This window comes from Malaclemys terrapin, chromosome 2, assembly GCF_027887155.1.
Source record: "Malaclemys terrapin pileata isolate rMalTer1 chromosome 2, rMalTer1.hap1, whole genome shotgun sequence".
NCBI lineage: Eukaryota > Metazoa > Chordata > Testudines > Emydidae > Malaclemys > Malaclemys terrapin.
In genome coordinates, this window is record NC_071506.1 from 139,213,561 (window position 1) to 139,232,347 (window position 18,787).

The 18,787-nt window shown below is 47.7% G+C and overlaps 1 protein-coding gene across 2 annotated transcripts in view; it reads left to right on the forward strand.

The window, feature by feature from the left end:
- LOC128832412 (hexokinase-2) overlaps window positions 1–18,787 on the forward strand; it is a 66,850-nt gene that overhangs the window by 23,781 nt on the left and 24,282 nt on the right. For both annotated transcript variants that reach the window (XM_054019773.1, XM_054019774.1), the window contains 5 exons: window positions 6,528–6,676; window positions 9,524–9,643; window positions 12,573–12,668; window positions 14,266–14,365; window positions 14,981–15,164. In XM_054019773.1, coding sequence (XP_053875748.1) covers window positions 6,528–6,676; window positions 9,524–9,643; window positions 12,573–12,668; window positions 14,266–14,365; window positions 14,981–15,164 — 649 coding nt within the window. The remainder of the gene's footprint in view (window positions 1–6,527; window positions 6,677–9,523; window positions 9,644–12,572; window positions 12,669–14,265; window positions 14,366–14,980; window positions 15,165–18,787) is intronic.

Here is an 18,787-nt window from a genome sequence, read left to right on the forward strand (position 1 = left end):
TGTCTCTTATGGCAACAGGGATTGAGTTGCTCCCTGGATGGAAGCTATTTTGGTAAGACCGTGTGACCTGGATACTTAGCTGCTGTTGGTGTGCAAGGTGCAGTATGGGATTTAGAGGAAATTCTGGTCTGTGCAACTACAGACTTTTACAATCGAAAGGCTCGATCCTGCCAGATTATGAGCACCTCCCACAAGGGGCTTGTGGTAAGATGAGGCCCTGAAACATAAACCCTTGTATCAGGGGCCCGGTATGAGGCCTAAGGCCTGAACTAAAGTAATGGTCAAGACTTCGTTAACATAAAGCAAAGTTAAACTGTGAGCCAGAGGTAGGCCTTGCTGACAGATGTTGCAAAAATGCACATAACTAAAAGGTATTGGACACTAGAGATATAAACATATGCCAGGATGATATCAGAACACTCGGATACTTGCACATTCCACACAGATAACAAAGAACAGGCGGACCTACCCTAAAGACAGGGGCAAAAGGGTAATATGATGGATAGAGTTGTTTTTGTTCGAACCAACGTGTGCAAGGTGAGAGGCGGCACCTTACTACGTAGAGGGGTTGTACCTCAATACGTCAGGAGTAATGTGTAACTTGTTTGTACCTGTGTATAAGAATGCACCCTTGAGAAGTTGCCTTTGTCTGGCCTAGGGAGCAGTGGAAAGTCCCACCACTGACTGAGCCGGTCCATTGTGAGGGAGCACATATGTACTAGGAGAACTGTAGACATCTGATCCGGGAAGCTAGAGACTGTGTTTCATTTGGCAATAAACCTAGGGTTACCATATTTTAATTTAAAAAAAGGATACTCCACAGGGCCCCGGCCCCGCCCCAACTCTGCTCCTGCCCCAACTCCACCCCTTCCCCACCCCTTCTCCAAAGTCCCCGCCCCAACTCTGCCCCCTCCCCTGAATGCTCCTCCCCCTGCTCCTCCCCCTACCCCTCCCCTGCTTCCCGCGAATCAAATGTTCACGGGAAGCCTGAAACAGGGAGGCAGCAGGTAAACTGGGGTTGGGGCAGGGCGCGGCGCGGCCCAGTCCGGCCCCAACGTCTCCCTCTCGCGGTCGGCTGGCCTAGGCCAAGAGGCTCTGGCCCCGGCGTCTCCCGCCCGGCTTGGCTCGGGCCCCGGCCGAGCACTGCCGGCCCCAGCAGCCCCCGCCGGCCCCAGCGGCTCTGGCCCCCGGCCGAGCACCGCTGGCCACTCCCTCCCTATTTTCCTGGACATGTCTGGCTTTTTGGGATTTCCTCACGGCTGGGGATTTGAGGCCCAAAAAGCCGGACATGTCCGGGAAAATCTGGACGTATGGTAACTCTAAATAAAACTGGCCGGGTGCCTTCGTACCTTATGGTCTATGGTCATTGGGGGTTCTCTCGGGGTCTACTGTGTCAGCGATCTGCAGAGCCGGGGCAGCAGACAGAGGGAACACACGCATGCAGCCGACTGTTATCAACACTGAACAGAGCAGAGCACCAAACCGGTGACGTCTGACAACGGGCGTTGAAAATACTTAGAGCCTGACCGCTTTTAAATGTCCCTTCAGGTGTTTTGCACCAGTCACTTGAGAAGAGAGGGTGGTTAGTGCTTTTGGAAATGAAACAAAGGCCTTCTCTGTAATTGGGATTAGCCAGTCTTGAACACATTGCAGATCCTGGCTTTCCCTACAGGTTGTCTCGGTGAAGTTACACCAGTTGCTGCCCATTGGTGGTTGAGTCCTAGATATAGACAAGGGCTGTCTTGGTGACTGTTGCAAGAACCAGAGAAACTAACAAGCTTGCTGGGAGGGCCTCCATTTTAGCCACCTGACTCTGTTAGTTTTCAGACCCTCTTACCTTGATGCAAGGGTGATCTAAGCTACCTGACCTGCAAATTGGGTATCTCAAGGAGAGAAGCAGTGGTGCCTAGTTGGGGTTTTATGGCTGTAGAATGGACGTTGTGATTCTTGAGTTCAAATCCTAGCTATGCCCCTGAATTGTTGTGGCCTTGTGCAAGTCCCAGAAGACGTCTCTCTCTGCCACAGTTTCCTTACCTGTGAAATGGGGATGAAGATGATAAATCTACCTTGCAGACGGGCTGAGAGTCTTTGTTTATGTTTAAAAATTGCTTTGATATCTGGATGAAAGACATTTGTGCTATGCCAAGGTTCGTTGTCACTGACACTCACCCTACCTAAAATTAAAGTGGCTACTCTTTATTTTTAAAAATAAATCTCACGGCACCTATCCCAAGCTCAAGATTTTCATGGAAGCAGATGCCTCTCGTATGCAGATGTTGGAGCAGAACACAATGTGATTAGCATGGTATAAAGGCTGAATAGAACATTTTGCATAGAGTTCCCTGCTCTAGGGTGCTCAAAGGCACTGAGTTATTGTTAGAGAAGGCACAAGCTGTGATCTGGGTCCCAGGTTGAAACAGCACATAGTTCTCTGCTGCTCGGCTCGGGCGTGGAGGCATTGTTTGAATCCTTATGAAGATGGGTTGGTGGGGGGCTGTCCCAAGCTTGCTAAATAATGACCTAATCAGCTTGGCATCTCCTCCTTATAACATGAGTGTAAGTAATTAGGGCGTAACCAGAGTGTCACAGTCTGGGCAAAGCTTTCGCTTCCTAGCTTGCTGAGGAGGATAAAAAGGGATTGACAGGAGGGTGCCCTTGAGAATCTGCACCTGTTTCTCCCTCCTTTCCTTGGTGACCAGCCACCTTCCCCGCAAGGCCTGCCAGCCCCAGGAGTGAGATCCAACTCCGATCTCTCACAAGGGAGTGCACAGCCACTGCCTCAAACCCCGGTGTCCCACACGGCATCTCACTACCCTTACCGCTAAGCGATTGAGCTGGCTCAAGTTTAAACTCCCTTCATTGTGGCAGCTTGGGATCGCTGGTGGAAGGATGATTTAGACGAGATTTTAAAAGAAATTATCCTCTGGGATCTGATCTTGGCTAGTTATTAGTTTCCTAGGAGTGCAAGATATTTTAAACAGGAGATTGGGGCTGGGGTGGGGGGAGAAGAGGCAGCTTTACAGAAATGAGCAATTGTTTCAGCTCAGATTTCCACCCCCCCCACACACATACACACACCCACTCCAAGTTTTTGCAAAGTCAATCCCATAATCGTTCCAGCCAAGTTATCGTTACTGCTGAATGCCCTTCAGATTTGGACAGCAAGCTGTCTTTGCCGCAGAAGACCTCACGGAAGACACTAACTGGCCCAGTGTCATTGGAATACTAATTAACTACATTTTTTTTTGTTTGTTTCAACTGTAGCCCCTTTATAAAAGCATCATTGGGTACGTTACAGTCCCTAGGCACTGTAATCTGTCTGGAGTAGCCAGCACAGCAGATTTGGTGTGTTCAGAAATTAAGAGTGCTGATAGTGGGTTTTTTCTCCCTCCCTGCTCCCCCACCCACAGCTCAATATTTAACATAGTAAGCTTGGCGCTTCCACCAGTTAGGCTGGCCATTAAACTTCCTTGTCCCAAACTCAGTGGTGGCCCATCGTGGTGTCTGGGAAAATAAAGTTGAATGCTTTTTTAAAAATAGAATTAGCTACCCATCTCCTCTGGGAGGTGGGTTCAGCTCAGTGACACTTGTTACAGGCTCCCTAAAGCAAATTAATTAAGGGGAGGCCGTACTCCAGAGAAACTGTGTGTTAACCTACGCTCCACAGACCAAGCCAAATCACGCTGTGTTACTTGAGCCTGTCTCGCCTGCGTTTGTGTTTGTAACTCTCCACTAACGGCAACCAAAATAGGCAGATAAACTCGATTCACTTTCCCTCTCTGCTTGTCATGCTGGTAGATTACACTACTTTCAAGTAGTAGATGATTTACGCTGCTTCGCATCCCTCTAATGATGAGGGTTTTGGAGACAGCCTTGAGATTTAGGGTTGTATATCTCTTCCATTGTTTTCTGCCTCCCCCCTGCATCGCTATAGGATCTGACCAGCTCACAATCTTAGGTTACGTCTACACTTGAAGCTGGGGGGTGTGATTCCCAGCTTGAGCAGACCTGCTCATGCTAGTTTGTCATCGAAGCAGCACGCTAAAAACAGTAGCGTAGCCTAGGGTTACCATATTTCAACAATCAAAAAAGAGGACACGGGGTGCCGCTCTAGCCCCGCCCCCTCCCACTTCCCGCCCCCCCTCAGAATCTCCCTACCTGTCCCCCCCCCACCCTAACTGCTCCCAGGACCCCACCCCCTATCTAAGGCTCCCTGTCCCTTGCCTGCCCCAACTGCTCTCTACACCCCCTTCTCCTGACCAGAACCCCTGACCAATCTAACCCCCCCCTGTCCCTTGTCTGCTCCCCCCCACCCCCCAGGCCGAGGGAGAGCTGCGAGCTCCACGTGCAGCCAAACACTGTGGTGCTGCTCTGCGGGGGAGGAGGGAGCGGGGGAGGGGGAGGGACTCTGGCTGCTAGAGGCCCCAGTGGCTGTGAGCAGCTTTCAATCCGGCCCAGCCGTCCAATCAGCCGCGCTGCACTCCGCATGAGGGGAAGGGGGAAACCCCGGACATTTCTACCTTATTAGAAATCCCCCCCCCCCCCCCCCCCCCGGACGGCCATTTAAAGCTGAAAAAGCCGGACATGTCCGGGGAAACCCGGACAGATGGTAACCCTAGCGTAGCCATGCTAGCATGGGCTGTGGCAAGTGGTGGCACCTAACCGTGTCGAGTACAAACCCACCTGGAACCTGTGGGGAAGAACCTGACTTCTGCTTTCAGCCTGTCTCTTGCTAACTTTGCTTTATATTAGCAAGGCTTGACTGCTACTTTAGTTCAGGCCTCACACCAGGCCTCTGATACAGGGCCTTATGTCTTAGGCTCTTTTTCTAGTACAGTGCTCTTACTCCCATTTTCCCTGTTGGCCACTGGGCTTTGTGCCGGTTTTATCCCAGCGTAGGTGAGAGGAGAATGGAGTCCTGTATTTACAAAGTTTGCTCAAGTGCGTGGCAATGGTCCTGTGATGTTTCAGGGGCGTCTTTCCATTCTGTCCCTCGGTGATCACTTAATCTCTCCTATTTACACTTCAAAATCCTTCTGTAAGCCTGTGAACTCACCCCTCCGGCGCCTCCTGCTGGTCGTCCATGGGAATTAGCTCTGCCAGCCTTGGAGCGCCCTCTGCAGGCGGTGATCCGCCTCGCCTCTTGGCCCCCATGTACCTCCCGGACCCCTTTTATCTGGGGGCTGCCCCCTGGCAGTAACCCCTTTCTCTTTGGGTCTCCCCTTCCCAGGGAACCCCCACCCACTAACCCCACCTCACCTCAGTGTAAGGCTACTGCCAGTCACCATCTAGCCCCACTCCCTGGGGCAGACTGCAGTATAAGCCACTCATCATAGGCAAGGTTGAGTCTGGACCTGTTGCCCCTCTCTGGAACCCAGTGCCTCTCTGGGGCCTTGGACAAGGCCCTGCAGCCTGGGGAGTTGCCAGCTTGGAGCTCCCCAGCCCTGCCTCACTCTAGGCACCCTGAGCTTCCCAGCAGCCAGGCCCTTCTCTCTCTACAAGCAGAGAGAGGCTGTTTGGGCTTCTGGCTTGCAGCCTCTTATCGGGACCAGCTGGGCCTTATTGGGGCGTGGCCCCAGCTGTTACTGCCTTCCCCAATCAGTCCAGGCTTTCCTCCCCAGTCTCAGCCCTCTCCCAGGGCTGGCTTTAACCCTTTCTGGGCCGGAGCGGGTGACCACCCCGCTACACCTTCCTTCAAAAAAGTCCTGCTTTGAAACCGGTCCCCTGGGTTTGAATTACTCAGCATGGAGATGGAGGGACTCTCCTGAGGTCACGCAGCAAGGCGGTGGAAGAGTCGGGAACGGCATCTAGTCTCCTGGCTCAGTTCCTCTGCTCTAACTAAGACCATGTGGCCTCCAGCCTTAAAAACAGCATCACTGTCTGCTCTGTGAACGCAGAAGATCTCGTAACTCTCTGTATGAGCTATTTGTGTCACAGGTCACAGTTCCCCGACTACCTTGTGCAACTTGCTCTGGCTAATTGCCTCATCCTCCACCACAGAGTTGCTTGCATTATAGCTCGTTGAAGGGGTCCCTGGGTGTCAGATTCTTTCCTGAGGGGGTAATTTTCACCCCCTCCACCCAAAGGGATAGCTGTGTTGAGAGTGGGATTCACTCGTGGCGGGTGGGCACTGGCAGTATGGCTGTCACTCTTTCTTGAGAGCAGTTTTTCAGCTTAAGTTCCATTCAGGGCCGTGTCAGTGGGGTCTGGCCTGGAGAGATGCTCACTTAGCCCTTTTCCTGACCATGCCTTATTTCTGCGGCGGAGCTGGCTGGCTGCGTCTGCCCAAGCAGGGATTGCAGGATGATTGCACTAAATGGGGAGATTTCAGCAAACCAGTAAAGTGCCAGAAACCACTATTGCTTATTGTTAAAAGCAGCCTAGTACCACTGCCAGCGGTAGCATATCTGGTCCACGTAAATAGGCAGTCATTCCATAGCTTCATTTTAAAGGTGTGTGTGTGTGTGTGTGTGTGTGAATAAGACAGAGGCCTCTAACACGATATTCTTCTCTCTTTGCCCGTGCAGAGAATGGAGACTTCTTGGCCTTGGATCTTGGCGGCACGAACTTCCGTGTGCTGAGAGTGAAGGTGTCTGATAACGGCCTGCGGAAGGTAGAAATGGAGAATCAGATCTATGCCATTCCAGAGGATCTCATGCGTGGGAGTGGGGTACAGGTAGGTTTAATATCCCCCCAACCACACACACACACATTCTTGCTGACTCACCCAGCCTGCTGGGTCTTCCCGAGGTGATTCTCCTGGGTATTCGAGAAGGAAACAACCCCTGCTCAGATGCAACAGCCATCGGGGCTGTGTAAGTGCAAAGGGCCAAGGCTTTTAAAAGCGACTAATAATTTCAGGTAACTTGGGCCTTGCCTTCACTGGTAAAGGTGGGTTTTTAACACACATTGCCCTGGTGTAGACAGGCCAGTTTGTATTTTAACATGTGGTAGCTGGCAGGTATCTACTCTAGGGTTCACAACTAATGTGTTCAAACTACAACTTGCCATCTCTCCACTAGGGATTTCTAATACATGTTAAATGCACCTTTTTTCCTAGTGTCAACATGTCCACCATTCTCCTGGATGCCCAATTTGAGACCCCTTAACGGGGCCTTGTTTTCAGAAGGCAGGTCCTCATCACTCTCTGTAAATTAGGCCCCTTAAAAGGTGTCTCGTGTTGAGCAATCAAAACTGCCAGTCACTAAAAATCTTGGCCCTAGAGAGGGTCATACTCTGGTCTGCCCCGAGTAGCTGCCAGCATTGAAAGGACAGAAGTGAAGCAGACCACGTGTAGCTCTTAATTCCCCTCTGATTCCATCCTCCCCCAACTGTGCCTAATCCCAGTTTAAATCTTACATAAAAGCCCCCCCGCCACCGCCCATCAGTTCACATGTTGTCTCACAGCATCATATCTGCCCTAGGGCGATGCAGGAACCATGCAATGGAAAGATGCTCCTCTGCTTGGTCAGACGTAATAATCACTAGCCACTTTCTTGTCCAGGGAAATCTCTCTCGCTGTCCACGTGAGGGGGGTGACACCCAGTGGGTGCTGTGATGACATGCTCAGAGTTCATCCTCTGCAGCTCTGTATGAGGCGTGTGCGCTCTGGATAGAGGGGGGCAGGAGTAGAGCAAGGAGATTGTAGTATTGTTGCAAGATGCTGATGTGGGGGGAATTAAAGATGTTAGGAGTCAGCACACCTGGGTTCCATTGTCACCTCTCCCACCAACCTGCTAGTCCCTTCCCTGCTCTGTGCCTCAGTTTCTCCCTTTGACTTATGAGTCTAATGATGCCCACCATTAATAAAGTGCTTTGAGATGGAGAGAGAAAGAACTACGTAAGTGTAAAGTAGAGACAGGCAGGTGACAAAACACGTTGTTGTCTCCTAACCCTTTCCTTGTGCTGTTGATTTTGGCTCAAAATAAATATAAATGGAATAAAATAACAGTGCGCATTGTATGGGAGAAAATAGAGTTTGACACAAAATAAATGCAAATAGAATAAGATAATAGTAAATGACTGTTAAGGGGGATGACTGTTGTGTGTGAGTCATAGGGAATATAGTTTTTAAACGGTAATCCAGTCATTTTCCCCCCTCTTTGCTTTATACCACTTGAAGACAAACTGGTGTAATCTGTCTGTCCAGCTGTCTTTGCTTTTCTCATTAAAGCCTTGTGTGTAGAAAGCACTTTAAGTCCCTTGCAGAGAGATGTTCATGCTTTAAATGAGATTCGTCATTACCTGGGGTTTACAGTCTGGCAAGAGGCGGGGAAAACGCCTTGGAATAAACAGCTGAGGGATCTGGAGTTCAGTGCTCTGTTCTCTGCTGAAAACTTAGAAGGAAAGTAACTGATAGTGAGGATTGATCCACAGTCAGCTTGGGTGATGCAGCAGGCAGAGCCTTGTCTATGTTGGGAATTTATCTCTATTCCAGCCACCTACTGGGCCCCATGTGCAGATAGACAAATTTGCGCCCTGGCACTGACCCCGGCTTGACACCTGAGTTCGATGCACCAGTGCAAATAGCTGCTTATCACAGTTTATCTTGTCTACGCTAGGGGTTTGCACTGGCGGGCAGCGACTGCTTAAAAGAGCTACCCTGCAAAGCTTTGGTTTGGTGAAGACATAACTAAATCTCAGTTGCATTTATTGTGTTAACATATCTCTGTGAAAATTCATTTCAAATCCTCCGTGCACTCAAGGTCTAAAAAACCAAGTAAGAGAGGTTTTTTCTTTATCAAAGGACTGGACCATCCTGAACTGTCAAGGGACTCCTAATATTTTGCTCTAATACCCTAGGTTCCAAGACCTCAAAGCTCATGATAAAAAATTAGCTAGTTCCTTCTACCCCCGCTGTGACAGAGGGCAAACTGAAATGCAGAGAGGTGAAGTGACTTGTCAAAACTTGCTGAGAGTCACCAGCAGAACTCAGAAGAGAACCCAGGAGTCCTGAATCCCAGAGCTCCTGCTTTAACCACGAGATATCAAATTCCTTTCCCAAAAAGTTGTTTTCATCTCTGAAAATCTCCCAGACTGATACACAGAAGACATGCTTAAGGATTTATTTTAAACTAAGCAAACTACACGTAGACACTATGGTAATGGGCAACTGATAAGTGAGTCTTAATAATAACTGTTTGGATTTGTATTACAATGGGTTCTATAAAGTCCCAGAATACCAAACCAGTAACAATCAGGAATGCTTTACATGCCTGTGAAAGTTTCCGCCAGTGTTACAGATCGCCTTACAGGTAGTGGCCATAAGTTTCCTTACTTGGGGGAGGGTTATTCTCTCATAGCTGAATTGCTTGAGCGAAGGTGAGTGACGTTAGCAAGTGAAACACAGTCAGTGGCACCCAGTGGAATGTAGGATCCAGCGTGTTCAGTTGTGAAATGATCCTGACCTGACTTTGTGCTGACCCATTCCAATGGGTGCTGGATTGGGCCCTTATGCTGAATAGACAGATCAGGGCGACTCAGGGTCTGAGCAGTCTAACGGGTGGTGATCTCTGTTCCACAGCTCTTTGATCATATTGCCGAATGCCTGGCTAACTTCATGGAAAAGCTGAACATGAAGGACAAGAAACTTCCCCTCGGATTCACCTTCTCTTTTCCTTGCCACCAAACCAAACTGGATGAGGTAAGTGACGCTTTTACCTCCTCTGGCTTGTAAGCCATGATGGATTGACCTGCAGGCTGAGGCTTGGGCTGCTGCCAGCGACCAGGGGAGGTGAAAGGGACAAGTGGCTAGGTTTTAATCATACCCAATGGTTTTAGCCATGTCTGCACATGGAAGTTGCGCCAATTTGACTTAAATTGATTTTTTTTTTAAACCGATTTAGTTAAACTGGTGCCAACTGCAGGGTGGATTTTGGTTTAGTTTACATCTGTTCCCTTAAACCGGCAAAGACCGTAAGCATGTCTTCATGCACTATGGCTGCATCTTTACTAGGAAAAAAGGTGCGTTATGTACCATACGGTAACTAATATGAAGCAAAATTCTGAACAAAGTGCCTTGTCTTCATGAGGGTTGTACCTTGCTAGTTACCATGTGTTAGCTAACATGAGGTAAGGAAATGCCTCTTGCACGCTGACACATGGAACTTCACCTCTTTAGTGCTTATTACTGATCTGTTTCTACGGCACCATTAATGTGCAAGACATTTTCCTGACAAGTAACCAAGAAGATTGCTGCCCTGAGGCATTTACACTCCAAATTAGGGAAACAAGATAATGAGAGATGACAAGAAACCATCGGGGGAAGGTGGGGAAAGGACAAGAAACAAAGGGGAGGGTAAAATTGCTCTTGAGAGCAGCCTGGCTTGCAAAGGGAGTGTTATTTACAAGGCTCCTAGCTGATTATATTTTGGGATTGTTTTTGTGAATAACACTAGCTGTGGGCTGGGACGCTGGCTGAGAAGAGGATTTTAGAGGAAGGATTGGATGGCCGATGAAGGCAGCTGTTTATCACACAAGTCGAGGGAGGCTGTTAGTGGCAGAGGGGGCAGGGTGGAGACAGATCTAGAGCCCCAGGTGCAGGAAGGAGAGACAAAGGTAGGACTGAGATGGGAGCAGGGCAAGTGGAAAATGAACTGAATGCAGGCACTGGGTGGGGAGGGTTTGCAGAGTAAGGTAAAGCAGATCCAAATGCCTCAGGACATATGTCCCCTCGCTACATGCAAACAGACAGGTCAAGCACCGCATCATTCCTGCTGTACCATGCCCCACTGGATGTAACATAGCAGGCATGCTCCTCTTCCCACTGAAGTCATCGGCAATGCTTCTATCAGGGAGCAGGGGCAGGCACTTCTGCAGGGATTGATGTGCTGTCAGCCGTGCTTAGCAATTGACTAGTTACATGGAGGGACTCCAGTGACCTCAGTCGCCTGATGGACTGTCTGTGGCGTCGGGAGCCCAAGGTGAAATTTGCTTGTTTAGCGCCCTCCGGATGGATGCGTGTCATTTTGCTTGTCATGTACCCTCTCCTCTGGCACCTGGCATCTTTGTGTGTGTGTCTCGTTTTCTACCCGTTCGCCGTCATTATAACTGGAATGCTAAAAACTCTGTTCATCTCTCAGAAATGTAGCCAGCTAGGTATATCTCTGTCCCTTTGGCACATCCTCCATGTGCAGCGAATACTCCACCGTAAAGGCGCCCACGTGCTGCATGACAAGTTGTTAACCTCGCTGCGCTAGAGCATGAGGAACAATACGAGTTTCTATTAACTTTTTTCCCCTTCTACTGCTCTCTTGGGAAAGCAGGGTGGTCTAGTGGAAAGCCGTGGGGTTTGGAACCAAGAGATCTTGGTTCTATTCCTGGTTTGGAAACTGACTCATTGGGTGGCCTGGGGCAAGGTACTGCTCTGTCTTTTTCTCAGTTTCACCATCTGTGAGTATCTTGGCAAGGGGTTAGACTAAATGACCCTGGTGGTCCCTTCTGACCCTATGATTCTAAAGCACCTTGGCACCTAGGGAAGAAAAGCTCTGTATAAGAGAGAACAGAAGATGTCACTGAAGTCCTTTCAGAGTGGGAGCTAATCAAATTCCACAGCTGTGTGGCTATGATATTCCTGCTATTATTGATCTCTCTTAAACCTACTAATCATAGTAGAAGTCCCAGTCGCTAAGTGCCTTCTTCTGCTCATGGCAGATGATTAGATTTGTATGGAAAACCTCAAGCATGGAAGACTGTTTTTAATCAGAAGCCGTCTGACACCCTCAGCTCTTTGGGAGCCATCCTCGTAAACTCAACTCTGTAGAATCTGGTCAGCCTCACCCTGTGCTTTGCATTTCTAATGTGGGTGGAAGTAAATGACTAACTCCCCATCCCACCCGTATTTTGATGGCATTTCCAGAAACCTGGGCCTTGTTGAGACTCAGGGCAGGTCAACACGTAAAAAGCTGTGGCAAAGATGCTGCTACCGTCCATAGGATTGCCTGTCATATCAGTCAAGTATCAGAGGGGTAGCCGTGTTAGTCTGGATCTGTAAAAAGCAACAAAGAGTCCTATGGCACCTTCTAGACTAACAGATGTATTGGAGCATAAACTTTCGTGGGTGAATATCCACTTCGTCAGACGCATGTAATGGAAATTTCCAGAGGCAGGTATGAATATGCAGGCCAGAATCAGACTGGAGATAACGAGGTTAGTTCAATCAGGGAGGATGAGGCCCTCTTCTAGCAGTTCAGGTGTGAACACCAAGGGAGTGTCATTAATCCATTTCCCGTCGACATAACGCTGTCTACACCGAGTCTGTATAACTTGCATCGCTCTGGGGTGTAGATTTTTCATATCCCTGAGCAATATAGTTATATCGATGTAAGTTTGTAGTGTAGACTCCTTGCCAGTGTAATCACATTGACATAACATACACACGACAGTGCCGCAACCCATCCCAGGAACTTACTGCAGAAAGTTGTATCAGTGGAAGCCCTTGTCTTATACCAGTGCAGCTGATCTGAAGTGGAGAAAGATTTTTGCAAAAATCCCCAGGGTAGCAATAGGGCCTTAGAGAAAGATGGCTGAAGACTCTGGTTTGATAATATGGTTGTTCTTATTTCTTTTCGTAGAGTATCCTCGTTACATGGACTAAAGGGTTCAAATCCAGTGGTGTGGAGGGGAAAGACGTGGTTGGCATGATACGTAAAGCCATCAAGAAACGAGGGGTAAGCATTACCCGTGCGCTGAACTCCCAGGCTGTTGGGAATCGGCTGCTCCGCCCAGGGCATTCTGTTTGGCTTTGGAACAGAACAAAGAGAATGTGTATAAATCCTGGTCTTAATCTAGCGTACAGCCCTCCACGCAGGGGGGAAGGTATTGTATTTCCAGGTATTCACATAGACTGGGATGGGAAAAGCACTATCTAAATGCCAGCAGTGGCTGTACTTGGCTGCAGACCTGAGACACTCAAGGGTTGTCAGTCAGATTGATGCACTCTTCATCTGGAAACAAATGCAAGACAGCTGTGCTCTTTTTTTTTTTTTTTTTTAAACCCAAACAAACTTCCTCTTCCTTTTTTTTTTTTTAATCAGGTTAGATCCTGTTGGTCAAGGATTACAGCAAACATTGTGCTTTCTCATGCTCATGTCCTGCTCTTTTCTTATGTTGTTCTCCTGCAGGCTGCATTATCAGCTGTGAAAGTGGGTGTACGCAAAGTACTACTTTAGCACTGAATTCACCCCTGCTCTGAATTGCATATTGTTGGTGTACCTTCTGATATCACAGTTATTCTGGCATCTAGAACGACTGGAGATAGGGAGAAAAACAAATGTAGTAACCTCTGCCTCCATTTCCCCATCTTTCCCTGTAAAGCCTTAAACGGCTTGAGATCTGGCTATGCCTCTCTTCCTTGTACGACTCCTCAACTGACTGCTTGAGCTGATAGCCCTGTGACTAAAACAGGAAGTAGGGATGTTGGCCAGGAGTCTTTCAGGAGGGGTCGATTCCTCCAGAATTGCTCCCACTGCAAGAGCCTGGATTTCTTGGTCTAGATCTGCCAGAGCCTAGATTTATTAACGCAGCACCAATTAACACTGATTCCTCCTACATTTTGGGGCAGGAGAGGGCTGTGGACTGGATAGATGTGAAGTTACTTCTGTGAGCGTAATGACATTGTCTGTACGGTTTATTGCATCTGTTGCAAGTTTTCCTTCCTGTATCATAACTTTTAGTCTTCTAAAACCACCAAGAGTCAGGGACAGATGGTTAATAGAAGTCTAGATAAATCCAAGTAACATGACTACTTAGCTACCCTTCTCAAGAGGGTGTTGAGATCCTTAATGAATGTTTGTGCAGTGCTTTGACATTGAATAGCACTATAAAAGGAACAATTTTTTATTAAAGATAGGCAGCCTATTAATGTTCTTCTGTCACTGAATCTGTGCTGATGAACGTTCAGCCCCCACTTGAGCCATGGTTTTCAAAAGGAGCTAGTGATTTTTGAGTGCTGACCTTGAGATGCATTAAGAAGGGAGCTGATAAGTGCTGAGCCACCTGCCCTGTGAACATCTGCCCCTTCATGGTGTCTCCAGCTGAGCACTGAGAAATCGAGCGAGCCAAAATAATTAGTCACAGCTGATAATCCTGGCTCAAATGAGGCTGAATATTTGTGGGCATGGATCCCAAATCTTGGCCTTGGAGCCTTGCGCTTTCTATCTGCTAAAGTACCGATTTCCCCAACCCCCACAATCAATCTTAGGAATGGGAAGTTTGGGTCAAACTTGACTTCATGGACTTGATGTCTCTCCCCTTTGCCTGTTTCAGGACTTCGACATTGACCTGGTCGCCGTGGTGAACGACACCGTAGGGACGATGATGACCTGCGGCTATGACGATCACAACTGCGAAGTTGGGCTCATTGTTGGTAAGACACGATGCAACCTTGACAGGAAATAGATCCTGTTCAACTCATTTGATGTCTCTTTGATGAGATTACATGTTTGACCGAGGAAAGTAAGAGCAATGATGTAATATTCAAAGACTTCTATAAGTTGTTTGACTTAGTACCATGCAACATTTTGATTAAGAAGCTAGAATGATACACAATGAACATAGCGTGCATGAAAAATTGTCTTAAATGACAGATCTCCAAATAGAACTGTAAATGGGGACTCATCACTGAGTGTTTCTACTGGGGGGTCCCACAGGGATCAGTTCATGGTCCTACACTATGGAACATTTTTATGAATGACCTGGAAGAAAACATAATATCACTGACAAAGTTTGCAGACAACCCAAAGAGTGGGGGAGTGGTAAATAATGAGGAGGAGAGGGCTCTGATACAGAGCAATCTGGATCACATGGTAAGCTCAGGCGAACAAGATAACATTTCAGTATGGCCAAGTGTAAATGTGCGCATCTAAGAACAAACCGTTTAGGCCATACGTATGGGATGGGTAGGAACTTTACACTGGAAGCAGTGATGAAGACCCCACCACTCCCTCTCCCAGGTGACTAACTCGTGATCTGTTTGGGACAGGTACTGGTACCAATGCATGCTACATGGAGGAGATGCGGCACATTGACTTGGTGGAAGGGGATGAAGGGCGGATGTGCATAAACATGGAATGGGGAGCCTTCGGAGACGACGGCGTGCTGAACGACATCAGGACAGAGTTCGACCGTGAGATCGACATGGGTTCGCTCAATCCAGGGAAACAACTGTAAGCAGATTCCTGACTGTGGCTCAGATGTGGGGGGGTGGTTTATTTTGTATTGTCTGTCCTTCTATTGTGATTGTTTTGGTGTGAGGAAGAGGTCATGTAGGTTAACTGGGTTACAGGACCCTAAAGGCTGCAGGCTAGACCAATGCAAACTGGGACTCTACTACAAATTGGGGATGTTATTTCTGAATGAACTGCCAAGAGTGACCCTCTCCCCATATCCCCCTGCTTTGCTGCATCTTCTAATGAATGGAATAACAGCTACTGCGGGGAGGGATAGCTCAGTGGTTTGAGCATTGGCCTGCTAATACAACCCTAGCATTGGCCAGGGTTGTGAGTTCAATCCTTGAGGGGGTCACTTGGGGATCTGGGGCAAAATCAGTACTTGGTCCTGCTAGTGAAGGCAGGGGGCTGGACTCGATGACCTTTCAAGGTCCCTTCCAGTTCCAGGAGATGGGATATCTCCATTTATTTCTATTTCTGGATTTCCCATTCAGTGTAGTGATCATCATCTGAAGGCAAACAGCGTCACCTAGTGTTCATACCATCAGTGCAACCAACAGATATCACACTTGGTGACTGCAAGATTGATTTTTAAATTGGAGATGGACCCAGTCCATAAAACTTGGATCTGAGCTTCCTCCAAGATGCAGAAATAGTTTGGTTCTGGTTCAGGTTTACTTCTAATCACAATGGATGGAAGAGGAAGTCACCTGAAGGCTTAATTTTTCTCTCTCTCTCTATGTACTGTATATATTAAGCATGTGATCCTTCAGTTGCATTTCTTTCTGTGCGCACAGTTCAGTCCACCTATTATCAAGGCAGCTCAAACCTTGCCCACAGGAGAAGTTCTAGCCCGTACATTAGTAATTTCCCCAGGATTCTGCAGACCATACAAACTCACCCACTGCAAGATAAGATGGGAGAAGTGGGGTATATTTCCAAAGGGCAGGTAGGCACTCAACTCCCATGTGCGTCTTGGAAAATCTTCCTCAGTGTTTCTAGTTTTAATTTGAAGGCCAGACTCCTCCAACAAGCATGTGCTCATTGTTACATTGGAGCCTTGATGTTACTCTGGTTTAACCAAAACTCTGGGATACGTGATGATTGGCCGTGTCCCTGGGGCTGTAGGGTGATGGTTTGAAAAGTGGACCAGGCCTTGAACACACTTAAAACTTAGACTGGCCTAGCAACGTCACTCAGGGAGATGAAAAATCCACACCCCCGAATGCCAGTCTGTGCCAGCCTAACTCCCAGTGAATTCATGGCTAGGTCAGTGGAAGAGTGCTTCGTTGACTAGCTGCTGCTGCTCAGTGATTACCTACAGTGACAGGAAAACCTCTCCCATCGCTGTAGGAAGTGTCTACGCTATGGTGCTGCACTGCCATAGCAGTGTCACAGTAGCACCCGTACCGTAGACCTGGCTTGTAAGTGACTTAAGAGCTAAGTCCTGCTGACTTTCAGTGCTACATAGCGCTTCTAAAGACAGTATCCTCAGGCCATGTTTACTCTACAAGTCTCTGCTAGCAGAGCTGTGTTGGTCAGGGGTGCTGAAGAGTTGTGATCCCAGGCTGACATAGCTGTGCCGGGAAAAGCTGTACTTATTTTGTCCTTGGGTGGGGAAGCTGGAATGTGTTACACCAGTGATTTATACTAATATAAGCTGCGTCCACACTAGGAGTGCTGGGCTGGTATAGTATGCAGGTACAGCTATGCCAGCAAAGCCTTTCTGTGTGTAGATCCTGCCTCAGGGACTGCGGCTCCACTCCTACAGAACTCATAAGCTCCATGGGGCTAATGCAAAGCTCCTACAGAGAACAGGTGTTTCTCCAGACTAGAGCTCCCCAGTCTTTTTACTGGTTTCAGAGTAGCAGCCGTGTTAGTCTGTATCCGCAACGAGAACAGGAGTACTTGTGGCACCTTAGAGACTAACACATTTATTAGAGCATAAGCTTTCGTGGCCTACAGCCCACTTCTTCGGATGCATATGAGTCTTTTTACCGAAGATTTTGAAATGTCCCCCTGTGATTTTAAGCAAAATCTGGGTGTATCTGTATTGGGCTGCTACATGAGATCATAGAATCATAGAACCGGAAGGGACCTCAAGAGGTGCAGTCCAGTCCCCTGCACTCGTGACAAGACTAATTATCTAGACCATCCCTGACAAGTGTTTGTCTGACCTGGTCTTAAAAATCTCCAATGATGGAAGACTCCGCAGCCTCCCTGGGCAATTTATTCCAGTGCTTAACCACCCTGACAGTTAGGACGTTTTTCCTAATGTCCAACCTAAACCTCCCTTGCTGCAATTTAAGCCCATTGCTTCTTGTCCTATCCTGAGAGGGTAAGAAAAACAATTTTTCTTCCTCTTCCTTCTAACAACCTGTTACAAACTTGAAAACTGTTATGCCCCCTCTCAATCTTCTCTTCTCCAGACTAAACAAACCCAATTTTTTCAATCTTCCCTCATAGGTCATGTTTTCTAGACCTTTAATCATTTTTGTTGCTCTTCTCTGGACTTTCTCCAGTTTGTCCACATCCTTCCTGGAATGTGGCGCCCAGAACTGGACACAATACTCCAGTTGTGGCCTAATCAGAACACAGTAGAGCGGAATTACTTCTCGTGTCTGGCTTACAACACTTCTGCTAATACATCCCAGAATGATGTTCACCTTTTTTGCAACAGCGTTAAATTGTTGACTTATATTTAGCTTGTGATCCACTATGACCCCCCAGATACCTTTCTGCAATACTCGTTCCTAGGCAGTCATTTCCCATTTTGTATGTGTGCAACTGATTGTTCCTTCCTAAGTGGAGTACTTTGCATTTGTCCTTATTGAATTTCATCCTATTTACTTCAGACCATTTCTCCAGTTTTCCAGATCATTTTTAATTTTAATCCTATGCTCCAAAGCACTTGCAACCCCTCCCACCTTGGTAACGCCCACAAACCTGTACTTTCTATGCCATTATGTAAATCATTGATGAAGATACTGAACAGAACCAGACCCAGAACCAATCCCCGTGGGACCCCACTTTTATGCCCTTCCAGCATGATTGTGATCAACTGATAACTACCCTCTGGGAATGATTTTCCAACCAGTTTTTGCACCCACGGTATAGTAGCTCCATCTAGATTGCATTTCCCTAGTTTGTTTATGAGAAGATCATGTGAGACAGTATCAAAAGCTTAACTAAAGTCAAGATATATCATGTCTACCACTTCCCACCCCCATCCACAAGGCTTGTTACCCTGTCAAAGAAAGCTATCAGGTTGGCTTGACACAATTTTGTTTTTGACAATCAGATAGAGACAATCAGGATTCCTTGCCATAATTCATGATTCTTTAAATGGGCAAATTGCATGACTAAGCTTAAGAGAGTTGTTCTTCTTTCTTGCAAACTAAATCGAGTACTTAGCTGTCCCAAGACCTTGGTACAAACATTAGCCTTCTCATTTGGGGGTGCACTGAGATTGTGTGAGCTCATGTGCAGCCTGTGTAGAATGCAGCTTTGCACGGCCAATTCAGGTGTACCTTGTTGCACGTTTAGCCCTAGACGTTAGCCTCTTAAAGTGACACTGTAGAATGACTTGCACAGTGGACTGAACCTTGTGCTTAACTTCT